General features: G+C 35.4%; 1 protein-coding gene across 1 annotated transcript in view; it reads right to left on the bottom strand.

The window, feature by feature from the left end:
* LONP2 (lon peptidase 2, peroxisomal) overlaps window positions 1-15,251 on the bottom strand; it is a 122,067-nt gene that overhangs the window by 32,171 nt on the left and 74,645 nt on the right. Inside the window, exons 4-8 of the mRNA XM_019471374.1 lie at window positions 14,347-14,478; window positions 11,897-12,060; window positions 11,054-11,148; window positions 8,724-8,982; window positions 1,092-1,233 (exon numbers count right to left, since the gene is read on the bottom strand). Coding sequence (XP_019326919.1) covers window positions 1,092-1,233; window positions 8,724-8,982; window positions 11,054-11,148; window positions 11,897-12,060; window positions 14,347-14,478 — 792 coding nt within the window. The remainder of the gene's footprint in view (window positions 1-1,091; window positions 1,234-8,723; window positions 8,983-11,053; window positions 11,149-11,896; window positions 12,061-14,346; window positions 14,479-15,251) is intronic.

The raw sequence follows: 15,251 nt of genomic DNA, 5'->3' as shown, positions 1-15,251 counted from the left end.
CCAGGGCTTTGTCCCATGGCACTCTACCAAGCAGATCCCTGAAGAGGCCAAAGTCTGCTCTCCTGAAGTCCAGGGCAGTGAGCTTGCTGTGCACCCTCCTCGATGCCCTAAGGATCTTGAACTCCACCATTTCGTGGTCACTGCAGCCCAGGCTGCCCTTGAGCTTCACATTCCCCACCAGCCCCTCCTTGTTGGTGAGAACAAGGTCCAGCATAGCACAATCTCAACATCTCAACAGGTGATGGATTTACAAAATAATCCAACAGTATCTTATTCACCCAAGTCCTTACTTGTATCTCCTAGATTTTACTTGTGTCTTTAAGCAAGTCAACTTTAACACCTCTAAACTCTTTGTGATAGAATAACTATACCACGTACTTCAAGATTTGATTCATTTATTGCTTGGTCTGAGTCCCAGAATTTCAGAAAAAATACACTTAATAGCTGACTCTCATGGAAATCAAACACCCAGCACATCATAATCAGTCAAGGAGTGGGGATCTGTGACTTAAATGAAAAACTTAAGTTCAGAAAGTTAATTACAACACTAATTAAAGAAATGCTACTAAAAGAACATGCAACTAGTCCATATTACATGCTAGGTAAAATGCTTAGCTCCAGTATAAGCTTGTACCATCAAAAGCTTCAAAAATATATTAACGTTGTTCCAAGAAAGAAAGGGAAAACTTGAAAAAGTCCAGCTACCGTCTGGCTGCTCTACAGTTTTTTCTTATAGCTAATGGCATTTGGTCATTAAAAATGAATGTATCGAAGTCCCCCAGATAAGTAACGTTTAAGGCTTGAACAGTCTTTAAATATACAAAACACTTAAAACAAAACACATCCTCGTGTTTAAGTACAGATCTCTGATATTAAAGATATCTTACCTAGTATACTATATAACAGCATTTGCATTGTGCACAAGTAATTGACAGAAATCCAACAATGTCAAAACATAGCAGCTGGTATTTGAATAAAAAAGCTGACACTGTCATGCTATCTTTCATCCAGTGAATCTTCCTTTCTGAGTCCAGTATTTTAATTCTTTTTAATTACAAATGAAGCAATGCTTGTAATTTAACATCTCTTACCTCAAGCAAGGCTGCTGCAGGATCCCCCTGCAAGCTCTTCCCCAGTTTATCAACCTCGTCTAACAGGAATACTGGATTGTTAACCCCAACAGTCTTCAGTCCATTGATTATTCTGCCAGGCATACTGCCAACATAGGTGCGCCTGTGAGAAATAAATGTATATGGGAAAAAAGGGGACAGACGCATGTAAGAAGAGTAGAAACGTCAAAAATAAAACTCAAAGGAAAATGTAAGAATAAGCAGCATTGTAACAATTCTTGCTTTTTTGCAAAACTTTGTGGAACTAGTTGATAAAAATATGGAATATGCATCTGAACTAATATAAACAATTATATCAGCAAATGAAAATTCCAGTTCCATGGTGCACTAGTTGGTCTGGAAGGATAGACATATGCATTAAAGTATATCCAAACTTTATAGCTTGCGGACATTTTACATTATTCAGTACAAGCATCTTTGTACTGTATGAACAAGCAGAAACAGATTTGAGAATCTCATTAATACTAACATTTTAATAATGATACTGGGTTTTTGTCATCACAATGGAGTTCACACAGCATGTTACAAATTAGGGCAAAATTCCAGATATGCTGAACTGTCGATGTCCCCTGTATATTTAATTAATAGTCACAAAAAAATAATTGTATTTACTATGTCATTTCAACATTAAATAAAAAACTAGAACAGTGCAACGGAACAAAAAAGTTATGAGTCTGAATTTATTCAGCAAAGGTGGTAAAAACTTTTTTTCACAATGCACAGAGCAACTATATTTTACATGCATATATATACCTTGTATGCTGGATTTACCATAGCCTCTTCTGCTTGTGCCATAACTAAACAAAATACTACAATTAAGAGTATGAAATGCTGGTCACTCAAGAAGAAAGAGATACATAAAGTGCTGAATTATGGTACCTATCTCATGACCCTCACAAAGCAGATATGCAGAACAGGCCTGCTTGCCATATGATCTGTTTTAATACAGTCCAAAATAAACAGGATGACATTTAGAAAGACGAAACCAAAAATACCATGGGACTAATTTCAAAAGATACTAGAGGAGATTTTAAGTAGAAAAAAAACCAACTCAAAACCACACAGCAATGGTGTTAGTTCCATGCAATATTTAACCACCAGGAACAAATTGCAGTTACTGTATTTAATTCTAGATCTGAGCAAAACCAAAAGTTTTAAAGATCTTTTAAACAGCCAGAAATGCAACAGAATTTCAGTTTGCCTATTACCGCTTTCATGAGACAGCTGCTAAAGACTGGAGCAGCCAGCACGCAATAGTTTATCACCTCGCTGCTTTTGTGCAGTCTTACTCTGCAGTGAGTGCGTGGATTCCTCTCCACTGAGGATCGCACTATGTAACGTATTACAGATCAAGAATCTGCAAGGGGGAGCTATTATACTAGCATGCCACTTCATTCTCCACCTGCACACAGCCAACCTTGCCAAAAGAATGAAAGGATTGTATAAATGCAATCAGAAAATTACAAGACTGAAGCAAAATTGAAGTTCACAGAAGTGAATCATTTACCAGTGCAATCAAATTAATCACTGTAGCAATTTTGGGGGGTTTTGGTTTCTTTGGGGTTTTTTGTTGTTAGTTTTTTTGTTTGTGGTTTTGGATTTTGTTTGTTTTTTGGTGGTGGTTTTGTTTTGTTTTGTTTTTTTAACAGAAGGTGCTTACTGCACGAGTAAATAATTTCATATGCTTCAGAGACAATGCAGCCTAACTGTTTTTAATATTTTATTTAAGCCAGTAATAGAATAACATAATTAGGTAAACATCAAAGGATGATAAGTGTTAGGTGCCAAAAGGTATTCCGAATAATAAATCTGTATGTTTATACCCATGCACACACATACACTACTTTTAAAAACTTTTTTGGAGTTTTTCCAAAAAGAAGCACTTAAAAAAAACCCCAAAAAACCAAAAAACAGGAAGAGATTTTTCTTTCTTGAGATACAAAAAAGCTGCTGTTGTTATAGATTGAAATACTTTTTTCTCCCCCTCAAAAAACCCTGAAAATAGTAGATTTGGCTATTTAATGACATATTTACACTTGTGGAAGATTCTCATAGATACAGCATCTTCCAGTAAGACTTAACTGTTGTACACAATCAAGTTTCTTAACATTTTAAAATAAACCATACACTAGGTAGGCTGAGGCACAGTGTATCAAGATCTGTGGTGAAGAAAAAGCAGAAGAAAGCAAATATACTCATGACAACTTATGACAAGTCAAGTGAGACCAATACCTTGGAGAAATACAATTTTAAGAGTATAAAAATTAAGTGGCTTCTAAAGCAAGCAATAAGAAAAACATTCTAACAGTGACAGAAGATCATTAATTTCATTTTTTTTATGCACCTTGTCCAAAGTAAGCCTTGGGTCATGAGCTACCGTGTAAAAAACTTAAATAGAAACCACAGTCCAACTGAAATGGATCCAATGTTACCAAATGGATTAAATGGTTCCCTATACAAACCAAGAGTTCTTCTTCAAGAAACTCAAAGGACAAAATTAAAGGAACTATTGTTGGAAATATGGAGCAGTTCCACAAAATACTCAGTCTCCACAGAATTAGGGTTAACAGATGACAAAAGCACACAGTGGCTAGAAACATTCTGCTCTTCCTTTCACCACCTCCATTGACACTATTCTGGCTCCTCCTCTCTCATACCAGCTTCTTCGCATTTGTATTTTCAACCATCTCTAGACATGGTAAATCTAAACAACTAACTCCAATATAAACGTTTAATTGATGCACTAAATTTCAAATAAAAGCATGCTTAAATTTATTTACATAATTTGATCGGGTATCACGAAACAGAAACTCAGACTATAAATTTTAGGATAACAAATAGCTAGGTATCAATTCACTCATCCCATGTGTAACAGTCTAAATCTGTGATACATCTTCACTTTATTAGAGACGGACCGATACATATTTTATTATACTATTAATCAAAGACTCAAGATCTCCAAGGCAAGTAAAGAATGCTAATGCAAATGTCATATGTAGGATGACAAATATTTTACCTTGAAAATACAAACATAGGTAGCCTGTTTTCATTTCTAAATGGTTATTATGGAACACATCTCAACACAAGAGTCCTCAGTAAGACAGACCCTGCAGATATTTACATGTAAACCCACTAGAATATATTAAAACTACAAGCAGATATGGCCATTTATCTGTCTGGATATTAACCTTTGCCTTGTAACTTGTGAAACTGAATACTGCTGTTTGTGAACAGCAGACGCTGAACATAAAGATGTTATTCTTTATTTTCATTATTTTAGCTAGGGTTAAAAGGAGGAAACACAATATTCTACATTAGCATTTTTGATGATATAATGTGGCTTTGCTCATTTTTTGATGCACTGTTTCTCTCCTTGCATTAAACCTAGAAAGAGAGTCAGCTGCTTTACAGGACGTACAGCTCAAGTTTCCTGGTTATCACACTTGTGTAGTAACAATTAAAAAACCCCTTAAGAGCTCATGCCACAGAAGGTCTGTAATTTAATAATCTTTTTATTTATTTTTAAATCAGTGAAAAGGTACCTTTAAAAAAATACTAGAGTTGTACAGCATGTCATTAGGAGCCATGTATCCTAGAAAATGCAAGAAAGACAGCTGGGAAATCTAACCTTGTCAGCTCTCCCAGTGTAAACTGGGAATGTGTATGAATTGGAACCCTTAAAGCAGTACTAGTACTATTGATAAAAACATGACCCACTTTCTTCATACTGTTCTAAAGACAGAGAGTTTTAAATTGTTTTTAAATACAGTGGTTTTCAAACTGCAGAGGTAGGAAAAGATAACAAAGTTAATGCCACCAAAGAAACTATTTCTGAACTTATTTGTACAAGGTGACAACTTATTTTTTCGCAAGGACAGAGGCTGCATCTACTCAAGTGCTTTACAAATGTATCTATGCCTTATACTCGTATAACAAAGCTATTCCTCTCACAGGTGAAACTGAGGTTTGTTTTTTTCCAGTGCAAGAAGGCCTGTGCTGTGAACTTCTGCTAGCATAGCTGTACTGGTGAGGAATCACACCTTTCCTCACACAGATGCACCTGAACAAGTCTTCAGCAGAGGCCTAAGCCAGAAGTAAACTATCCAAACTTCCAGAGACTGAAAAGCAATGGGAATATAAGAAAAAGTGATTCACACAGAGGTGAGAGAGCGCGAAAAAAGAGCTTCACAGTGATCTCACCACTATAAATAAATGGTGCAATTACAGCTTTTCTTTTTAAAAACAGAAAACCACACACACATGCAACAAAGAAGATCATATAGTTCCTGTATAAAACAAAAAATCAGTACTGAGGAGATCTTAAATGCAGTGAGCTTCTGGGAAAAAAGTTCTAAGTCATCTTTCAGGTTGGTTTGGGGTTTTTTTTACCTTTTTTTTTAATACAAGTTAACAACAAATGTAAACAAACTCCAGCTGCAGGCACATGATCCACACTGAAATGGGAAAACCTGGGCACTTCCGATTGCCCTAGTTACACATCACATGGAACAGCACACTTACTGAAACACCACTCCCCACCCTGCTGCTGTCTAATCTATTTTATTTTGCTTGCTGAATCTATCAAGTCTGCATCTTTCACTTACAACAGTAATAAGCGGCTACAATGAATACTATTTCAGGCAATATTTGCTTTCAAGTGAAACGGAACCACAGTTTCTTTTGTTAATGTTCTAGTACATTTAGTACATTTTTTAAAAATATTTAGAACATTAGTAGGTACATATACTATCATTCTTCTGCAATGTTAATGGAATCCTTAACTTCAGCCTTAAAGCCTAATAAGGAGCTTTTAGGAGAAAAAGAATGGCTCCTAACATGTAATATTAGAAAATCAGCCTACTTAACAGTAAAACTCAGAGAGCAGCAGCCTATGTCTCCTCCACTGCTTGACCACCTTTGTAATTCCTCTCTATGACTGCCACCAGATGTACAATATGGATTCACTTGACTGGGAATAACTTGAAGGATTTATTCACGCAAAAGGACATTACAGAGAGAGGTCTACAGAAAAGCTGTAGTTTTAATTTGATTAAATCTTTTTCTGAGAAGCAGAAAAGCAGGGAAAAAAATGAAGCAGAATTAAAAAAAAAACAGTATGGAACAGTTGGTTTTGATTTTACCCACATAAAACTTGCAAAAGCAGTCGGTTACAATGGACTTGTACTAACTGCTCTGAAGTTAGTCTTAAACTATACACTTGTTTGTTGAAGAGTAACCACATGATACCCTTGCTAATTCTAGATAGTTTTTTCCTCTGCAGATGAAAAATAAACTGTCTTATTAAATACTTCTCCATCAGTTAATTTCAAGTAAATTTTTTAATGGTTAGCACCTAACATGCATTAATAATTTAATAACGCCCTCAAAAATACTACAATGACAGCCACAAACACCTGAATTTAAAAGTTTTTAAAAGCCTCATTATCACCTGACTCTAGCTGTCTTTATTCTTTATTAGGTCTAAGCACAAGAGAGAAAGCCAAACAAAAAACTCCCGAAAAAAAGGAAAACAGTAAGGAATTACTGGCAATTGAGTAAGAGATGATGACAGTTTTATTCATAATGTCAATTTCACAGATGTGGTTTCCCTGTTACAAAGGCTTGAGTCCTGCTCTGCTCTGGAAAAGTTACTTATGTCTATAAGGCTTAGTATTCAACAGCCTCTAGTGGTTTCAGTTCAAATAGCAACATGTTGTTGAATCACATTTTAAGTTGTTTTTAGGATCCATACCATAAGTAATCTGAAACGTCAGATTTCTTACTTATTAAACTGTGATTAACAATACAGTTTATGAATGACAGGAATAATACATAGTGAAGGAGGAGGACAGAGGTTCACTTCTTTTTCCATTAGTGTGTAAGTAAATTGGTAACAAGGCCAGCTGTTACGAAGGTTTACAAAACAATCACACACACATGCACAGAGTGCTGCTATGCAGTCAAAACCGATGTGTTAAAACAAATGTATCTACAACCCCCCAGTGGCTGCTGGATATGTTGACCAAACCTAGACTAAGAAAAAACTTACAGATGATTCTTTCAAGCTACAAACTCTAGGTAAGTGTCAAACAAAACTCTTGCAAATTTGCCACAGAAGAATGTGCACAGGAATAAACGCGTGTTGTTCATTTTATCAAGGGTGCTGAACTAAAGGTTTACGAAACAAGTCTGAATTTTCAAGTTGTCATCAAGTACAAAATCACCATTTTGTCACTTTTTCATCTCATGTTCTGGTCTAAGAAGTGATCAATAGTATATTATATGCTAGATTCCTAGAAATACATTATACTCCAGATTCCTAGAAGTTTATGCATATGTTCAGCACAAGATTTCCCAGTGAGTCTCCCACATTCCTTCCAGCTGGGACTGTGAGTTTCCACTACTCTAATGCAACCAGCTTACAGTCAGAAGTCTGAAGTCTGATACCACAAAATTAACTTTTATTAGGGCATTTCTTGTAAGTTTTCATTAAAATTACACAGGGAAGTGATAAGAATACCAAGGTCCTTTTTATGCCTTGAAAACAAAAAGAAATTACAGAATAACCTGGAATTGAAGCAACAATGATGGCGTATTCTGATGATTGAAAGTAGCAGCATAGCCATTGGGCAAAATTAACTGCTACATGGCATCAAAGAAATAAGTGATAGCTTTAATTCACAATAATTTACCTACTGTTGTAAGGAGAAATTTTATTCAATAATGTGACTTTAAAAAAAAACCCCAAACAAACATATGGTTTTACAGATCTTTAGAGCACTAACAAATTCATTATTCCGAATTTCCTACACTGCATGCAATAAGCATAAAATATGTTTAATGGAACCAAAAACGCTGCACTGATGTTTGGCAGTTACTTATCTACATTACCCATTCATTATGCTTCCAGTTGCAAGGAATGGGGAATGGACTAATATAAACAAATGGTTTAAAAGACTAAGAAGTAGATACATAAAGAGATGCAAGATCAAAAAAAAAGTCCTGAGGAAAGTCACCCAAAAAACCTCCTTTGAAGTCTTCCATCTTGTGTCCTTGTATAAACTTCCTTTTGAAATGGGAAAACAGTACAATAACAAGTTTGAGATACTAAGTAACTCAGTTGCTATCCTTAGCAACTTTTAAGCATCACTCTCAGTTTTTACTCCTCTTTTAAAAACAAGTGTGGTTATAAAGTAATGCATTGCTATTCATAGGCTATTTTGTATAACTAAATCATTACATCCCTCTTAAATGTTGAATCTGATTTTTCTACTTTTAGAGTTCGCATTAGACTTTCTACTGGATTTTACTTCAAAGTGCCAAAATGACTGAAGATGAAATTCCATTCTCCACTGTGACAATAAAGGGCAGCAGCAGAAGGAAAGAATAAAGGCTGTATCTCAACACTAAACATCCATTCCCATTACTAAAATTCTCTCCTGAATAGCACCATTGAATACCAAGAAAAATCAATAACTTCCATTGTTTGAAATAAGCAAAATTTCTCTGTATTAGCTAAACAATGAAAATAATCAATACCTTCTCTAACAAACAAAAGAAAAAATTGCAATTAGGAAAGGAAGAAGTAGTTACCTGTGGCCTCGAATATCAGACTGGTCACAGACTCCTCCTAAAGCAATTCTGTGAAATTCTCGACCCAAAGTCTTTGCAATTGATCTTCCAACACTAGTTTTACCAACTCCTGGGGGCCCCACAAAACAAAGAATGGGTCCCTTGAGGTTGTTTTTAAGCTGTCGGACAGCTAAGTACTCCAAAACTCTCTTCTTCAACTTCTCCATAGCATAATGATCATTATCCAAAAGAATCCGAGCTGCACGAATTTCAAGGCGATCTATCAATCATTGACAACAGAAAAGATATCAGCACATTTACCTTTAAAAATAGAAACAATTAATTCTACAATACAAAAGAAACAAATACATTCTCAAACATGTTCATCAATGCAATCCCCCTGACACACACACATATTTCAGACAATGTTTTCCTATAACAAAGGTGGTATTATTCTCCTTTAATAAGGAAATTAGCCATAAGCTAGACAGATCATAGTACTGATAATGAAACTTAAAAACCCCCACGTTTTCACTGTGTCACAGATTGAAATCTAGTCAAATGAACCTAGTATCTATTCTAGAACAGCAATTCAATGATATGCAATTTTTTCAGCATTTGCTTTCTCACAGAAATAGTCTGATCCTGTAAGGTCTTCTCAAAAGACAAATTCATCCCTATGTCTTCATCATCTACTTATAATAAGAGTCTGTAACTATCTCAGAAACAGAGCAAGACCCTATTGGCTTGAAGGGCAGGCTTTACTTGCTATGCAACACTTAAAAGTGACTTGGCACTGTAAAAAATACCCATGGGATACTAGGACTGGAAAAATTCATTTTTTGCAATTGCCACAATTTGAGATAAATGGTCAGGTCTCACTCATGGACATTAACTAATGCTTTACACAGAGCAGGAATTTCTGGCACAAAGCAGCCAGAAATGTCGTCTTTGCTCTACTACATAAAGAGAGTAGGCAGGAAGCAGTGAAGTCTATCAACTCTGCACACACCCACCCTTCAACTTCTATGCTTTCCAGATGCAGACCCCTCATACCAGTAAGTGTACATATTTCACATACAGACAACTGTGATTAAATTCTCATCATCAACCGTGTAAATTTTTGTAATGAACCATTGAACAAAAAATTCACTAATGATCATAATGTTCTATTGGATTTTCTATTTTTATATTCATGTATATTTTTATGCACTGTAGCTACGGAGTCCAAAGCATCACTCACATGAATGTGAATACAAACTTTGCAACTTTGCTTAAACTAGAAACTTCAAACTACGTGTGACATGGCATAATTCTGCAAGATTAAAGAGCAACTTTCACCAAAGAACCACTCTGCTAGGACATGAGTGTCAACAAATACTTTACTCATTCTGGGATTCTTTGAATAATACTGTAGAGATCTGCAAAGATGTGTAGGCAGATCTTTTTACAATTTAATGATTAAAGAAAATATTTACAAGAAGATTTGTAAACAGCCAAGGCTCTAGTCCAAAACGGCCAAAATTCATCACCACGCTTACGAAGATGGCAAAAGACAGACAAACGTTTCTGCTGGTGTGGTATGTTAAATTTCTTTTTAAAATTGGATTGTTTTAAATGCCATTCAAAAGCCTCATTCTTCAGCAGCTACTAGGAATTAAAATCCTTTTCTCCAGCAGTACAACTTCTAGAAAGTAATTTTGCCTATTTAATCTACTTGTGTTGGTCAATAGAAAAAGTCATATTTGATTTTCTATTCTTTCCTCACTCCATTTTTGCACACTGTTCCCACATGAATAGTATCACTCTCTGCTCACAACTTTTGAAAACTGTGGTACAAAGCTGACATGATACTCAGTTTTTCCTATTGTACCTGAAGTTGTAATTATGAAAATTAACTACAATTGTGCTTTTTCATCTTTTTGCTCCTTACCAAACTTGGTTAACTTAAGACATACCAGAACCTTCTTCAGGAAGATTAATGCTACAGAAATGTACAAAAGCTTTTTTGTCTGACATACAAAAAATAATTAGCTCTTTTCTTCATTATTTCAGATAGATGCCACCACAGATTGTAAGTAATAACACCTTCATTTTTCTGTATAGATGTTCCTAATACTTTTTAAATTCACACTTAGATGTACAACTGAGCTACACAGGCTATTCAGTATACAGATACTACTTTAAGCCAGGCAGACCGTAAGACTTCAGTAACGTATTGATGACATTTTTATGATCAGACAATGAGACAAATATTTGCAAGACAGAACTAAGCACGTAGTGTTTACACGATGGCTACTTGTCCTAAAACGTCTGTGCAAGAGACAATCAATAATAATAAAAGGGTTTACCTTTTGTACTCTTGTTCCACGGCAATTCTACCATCAGTTCCAAGTAATTTCTTGTCAAAGCATATTCTGGCATTGACTGAGGCATCTTCTTTAATCTGGAAATACATACACAGAATTCATAAGGCTAATCAGGAATTAACTGCGAAGTAAGACTCTCCTGCACCACAAGACAGATATTTGGCAAACTTGAGGTCATCAGCATGACCTCTTACTTTCTGACAACTGTAATACTAAAAAAGCAAGTCACTATTCCATCAATTAGGAGATTGTCTTTGCATAATAATAGGTTATTCATAGGATACAAAGAGAAATGGAACAAGGAGTCAGTTCCCTATACATACACAATGCATGCACCACTATATATATGCATCCTCACTGAAGAAGTTGTTAACCCCCATATCACCATGAATAGCACAGTTATCCCTTCACCAGAGAAAAACAGAGGAAAAAAGACTCAAAACCAGGTCAGTTCATTCATTATTACAACTACAGTGTTAGGTTTGGTGGGTTGGGTTTTTTGGGTTTTTTTGTTTGTTTGTTTGGTTGGTTTTTTGTTTTGAGATCTTCACTTCATAACATAGAGGCTTAGAGCTTACAGTTTAATGCTATATTAATGTATAAACCGTACCTAGAAGACTTCATATTTCTTTGTCATCACCTCTGATGTTCCAAAAAGATGAAACAATGAAATTAATAAGCAAAAAACAGCACTCTACTAAATTTTTAGAAATCATTTCCAAAACACAACCAACACAGACATATCATCAAATAAGAAAAGGTTAATGCAAGATTTGTTTTAAAAAATAAAATAAGAGAAGAAACCACCATTTGAAAGTCTCCTACCTCTTTATTTCCTTAAGACAAACTTTAAGAGCTTGTTCTGACATACTGGATGTTCTAATCTTTTTTTCCAGCATGACAACATCATCATGATCATCTTCTTCCTCCTCATCTTCTGTAGTGCTTGGAATGTGACTGATTCTTCTATTAGGACGAATAGCTACAACCTATGAAATGAAAAACAGAGCCAGAGAATAGTATCAGGTTTTGGGTTTTAAATAAGGTATGTACTTTGGCTTTGAATGGAAACCATGAGAAAAACATGCAAGGTGCTGGGAGAGCCTCCTTCATAGAAAAATTCAGAAGATTTTAATCCAATAAATAACTTCACAAAGTGTTATTGGTACTACTTCAAAAAGTTACAGTTCTTATTTTACTGTATGTATTTCCTAAGTGCATTTATCATCTACCCTTAACTAGCAGACAACAGAAGACAAGAGCAAAATGAATTACTTGTGATTTTTTGGGCATTGCAGCCCACCATATTAAGCAGAATAAGCCTAATGTTTACAAAATGGCTAAGTCTTCTCTCTAACCTTTTTTCATTTCTCAGTTACTTCCTGTTTACTAAACTGCATAAGTATAGTTAGATGCAGCAGAAGTCTAAGCTGCCCTAGTTTAGCAAACCACATTTTACAACACACCAGATTTATTTCAAAACATTCATTTGCAATGCCATTAGTAAAAGGTACACCTTTCACTGCACAGGCCAAAACTCAGCGTGTACATACCATGCAAGTAAACTGGGCATCAAATGACTCTTTAAAGGAACCTGAGCATTTATTCAATGTCAGAAAGTTTTAAAAGAATATTTTCTTTTTTAGGTATCTAAACAGCCATGGTTGCCAGCTGGGTGTTCTCTGCAGCTCCAGACTGATCATGAAAGATTATGGCTATAGATTAAAACTTTGCACAGATTAAAAAACTATGCATGTTCATTAGCCTGTTTAAAAGTGCATCTTTATAATTATTTAGGATGTTTAAGTATCCCACATTTAAAGGTCCATACCCTTTTATCATCATCCTGTTTGGGCTTTCTTGTTTTCTGAAGCAGCTTCAGGCCTTCAATCTGTCTAACAAGCAATGGTATAGTCATCTTGAACCGTTCTTCCAACCTAACAGCATCTAAAATCTAAGAGCAAGGAGTTATAAGTAGCCAACAAGTTCACGCTGATGGATCATCAGTTTGGGGGAGAGGAACATGGAGGGTACTGTTACTGTCTTTTGACCAAAGTCATAGAATAGATGGTTTAGGAAAAAAGGTAGCAAAAGGTAGCACACAAAATCTAGCCTCAAGGGTCTAAATGCAAAAACTGCAAAGCACTCCAAAATAGTAGTAGTCTTCTATCCTGTCTGTTTTTAAAATGTCTTACTATTTCAGTCACATTTTCTGTGGCAAACATCTATCAGCATTCTATTTTTCAATTACTGAGCCTCAGAAAAGAGCTAGCCCACTAAGAAAGTTACAGCATGATCTCCTTGGTTAACCCAGAAAAAAATCACCTTATGCCTCATGGTGGGGTTTTTTTTTGGTTTGAGGTTTTTTGTTTCTTTTGTTTGCCTTTTTAACATTTTATACACTATTCCATTTTCATGTTTAATGATGTTGATATGTGGAAATGGGTAGAATTTGGCTCTTCTGTATTTCCACGGCTTCCACTGGCTGCTCTTTTCTTTATCACTTCTAATAAAAGAAAGAGCATGGTAAATTTAATGACCAGTGTACCTTCCTGCAGCAGGACATTCAGCTACAGCACACACCTTCACTTCAAATTACTGCATTAATTTCTATTTGTTGTTTGAAAGAACACCTAACTTATGCTTTCAATTCAAGGTTGAACATGCAGCACTGGCAGTGACAAAAGAAAAGGAACAACAAAACTTCTGAACACAGCAAGCAAATACAGAAATCAGACTAGTAAGCATCAAGCCATAAGCATCACTTTTGCATAAAGTTATTTTGACATACAATGCAAACTTAACCAGTGTCTCAGTGTTTAAAAAATCCCACACTTCAAGATGTTTTTAAAAAGATAAAAACCAAACTGATTCTGAAGCTGTTGGTATTAAGAGATATATAATGATCTGTCAATTGTGATAAGTAAGCAAGATTTCAACACAATTTGAAAAAAGATTTATCGTCTTTACCATGGGAAGGGGAAGTCCACGTTGTATTTCTTATTGTTTAATAAAATGAACAGTTTCCAATGCTAACTAGATTCATTTACCTATTAGGTGAGTTCTGATATATAGATATATAAACACTTCAAACAACAGCATAAAAACTTTTTACAAGTCTTCACGCTCAGCTGTAACACAAATACCTTCTGGCGCAACATTATCACTGTACAGTCTCAAGTGTAAGCAATTTCAAAATTATCTAAAAGTGATTAACTGTTAAAAAAAAAAAGCAAACCCCTAACTCCCCTTAACAAAGTTTAAGAACATAATACCTGAAGCTTCTCTTGGTTGGACGTACGGATGATAGAAGTCAGTATATCCGGCAAAGCTTCTCTAGGCAGATTGTCCAAAAGACGTCTCAGCTTTGCGACTGCAGGAACGGACATATCCAGCATCTCAACCAACTGTAAGGAACACAAAATGAACAATATTCATGGTTGCTATGTTTCTTTTTAAACTATTTAAGTGAGTATCTGACCTAAAAAGGATTGCATCTTTCAGTATGAAACGTGTCTAGGTACCTGCCAAAAAGCTACTGAAATAAATAAAAAAAGAGTTCACAGAAGAGGCACTAACTCAGCATAGGGCAATCAAGACTTTGGGTTTTCTGCTTGTTCGAGAAGTTAAAAAATACCATCATTGTTTGCAGCACTTTTTTCAATGCCTACATCTCTTATTCCCCCCACACATACTGATTAAAAACTTTCCCAGTTATGTTAACACTACGGTAACTCTTCTTCCATACATCCTTTAAACTCAAATTCCTTGTACCTGGGGACATCTGTTTATAATCAAGGCTCTAGAAGGTTTTTTTCCCTTTAGTAATAAAAAAAAAAAAAACCAAACAAAAAATCAATCCATTGTATGCATCATTAATTCTGGGAAAAAAATATTCAAAAGTGTTTCTTTTACTAGAGTGTATTTATAGTATTGCTACATATGAAATAATACCAACTTATCACAGCACTACCATACTGTCCTGGTTTTGGCTGGGATAGAGTTAATTTCCTTCCTAGTAGCTGGTACAGTGCTGCGTTTTGGATTTAGTAGGAGAATAATGTCGATAACACACCGATGGTTTAGTTGTTGCTAGGTAGTGCTTACACTAGTCAAGGACTTTTCAGCTTCCCATGCTCTACCGACTGAGAAGGCTGGAGGTGCACAAGGAGCTGGGAGG

The sequence above is a fragment of the Aptenodytes forsteri genome, unplaced genomic scaffold (assembly GCF_000699145.1).
Source record: "Aptenodytes forsteri isolate BGI_AS27 unplaced genomic scaffold, ASM69914v1 Scaffold33, whole genome shotgun sequence".
In the NCBI taxonomy this organism is placed as follows: domain Eukaryota; kingdom Metazoa; phylum Chordata; class Aves; order Sphenisciformes; family Spheniscidae; genus Aptenodytes; species Aptenodytes forsteri.
This window is presented reverse-complemented; position numbering and strand designations above follow the sequence as displayed.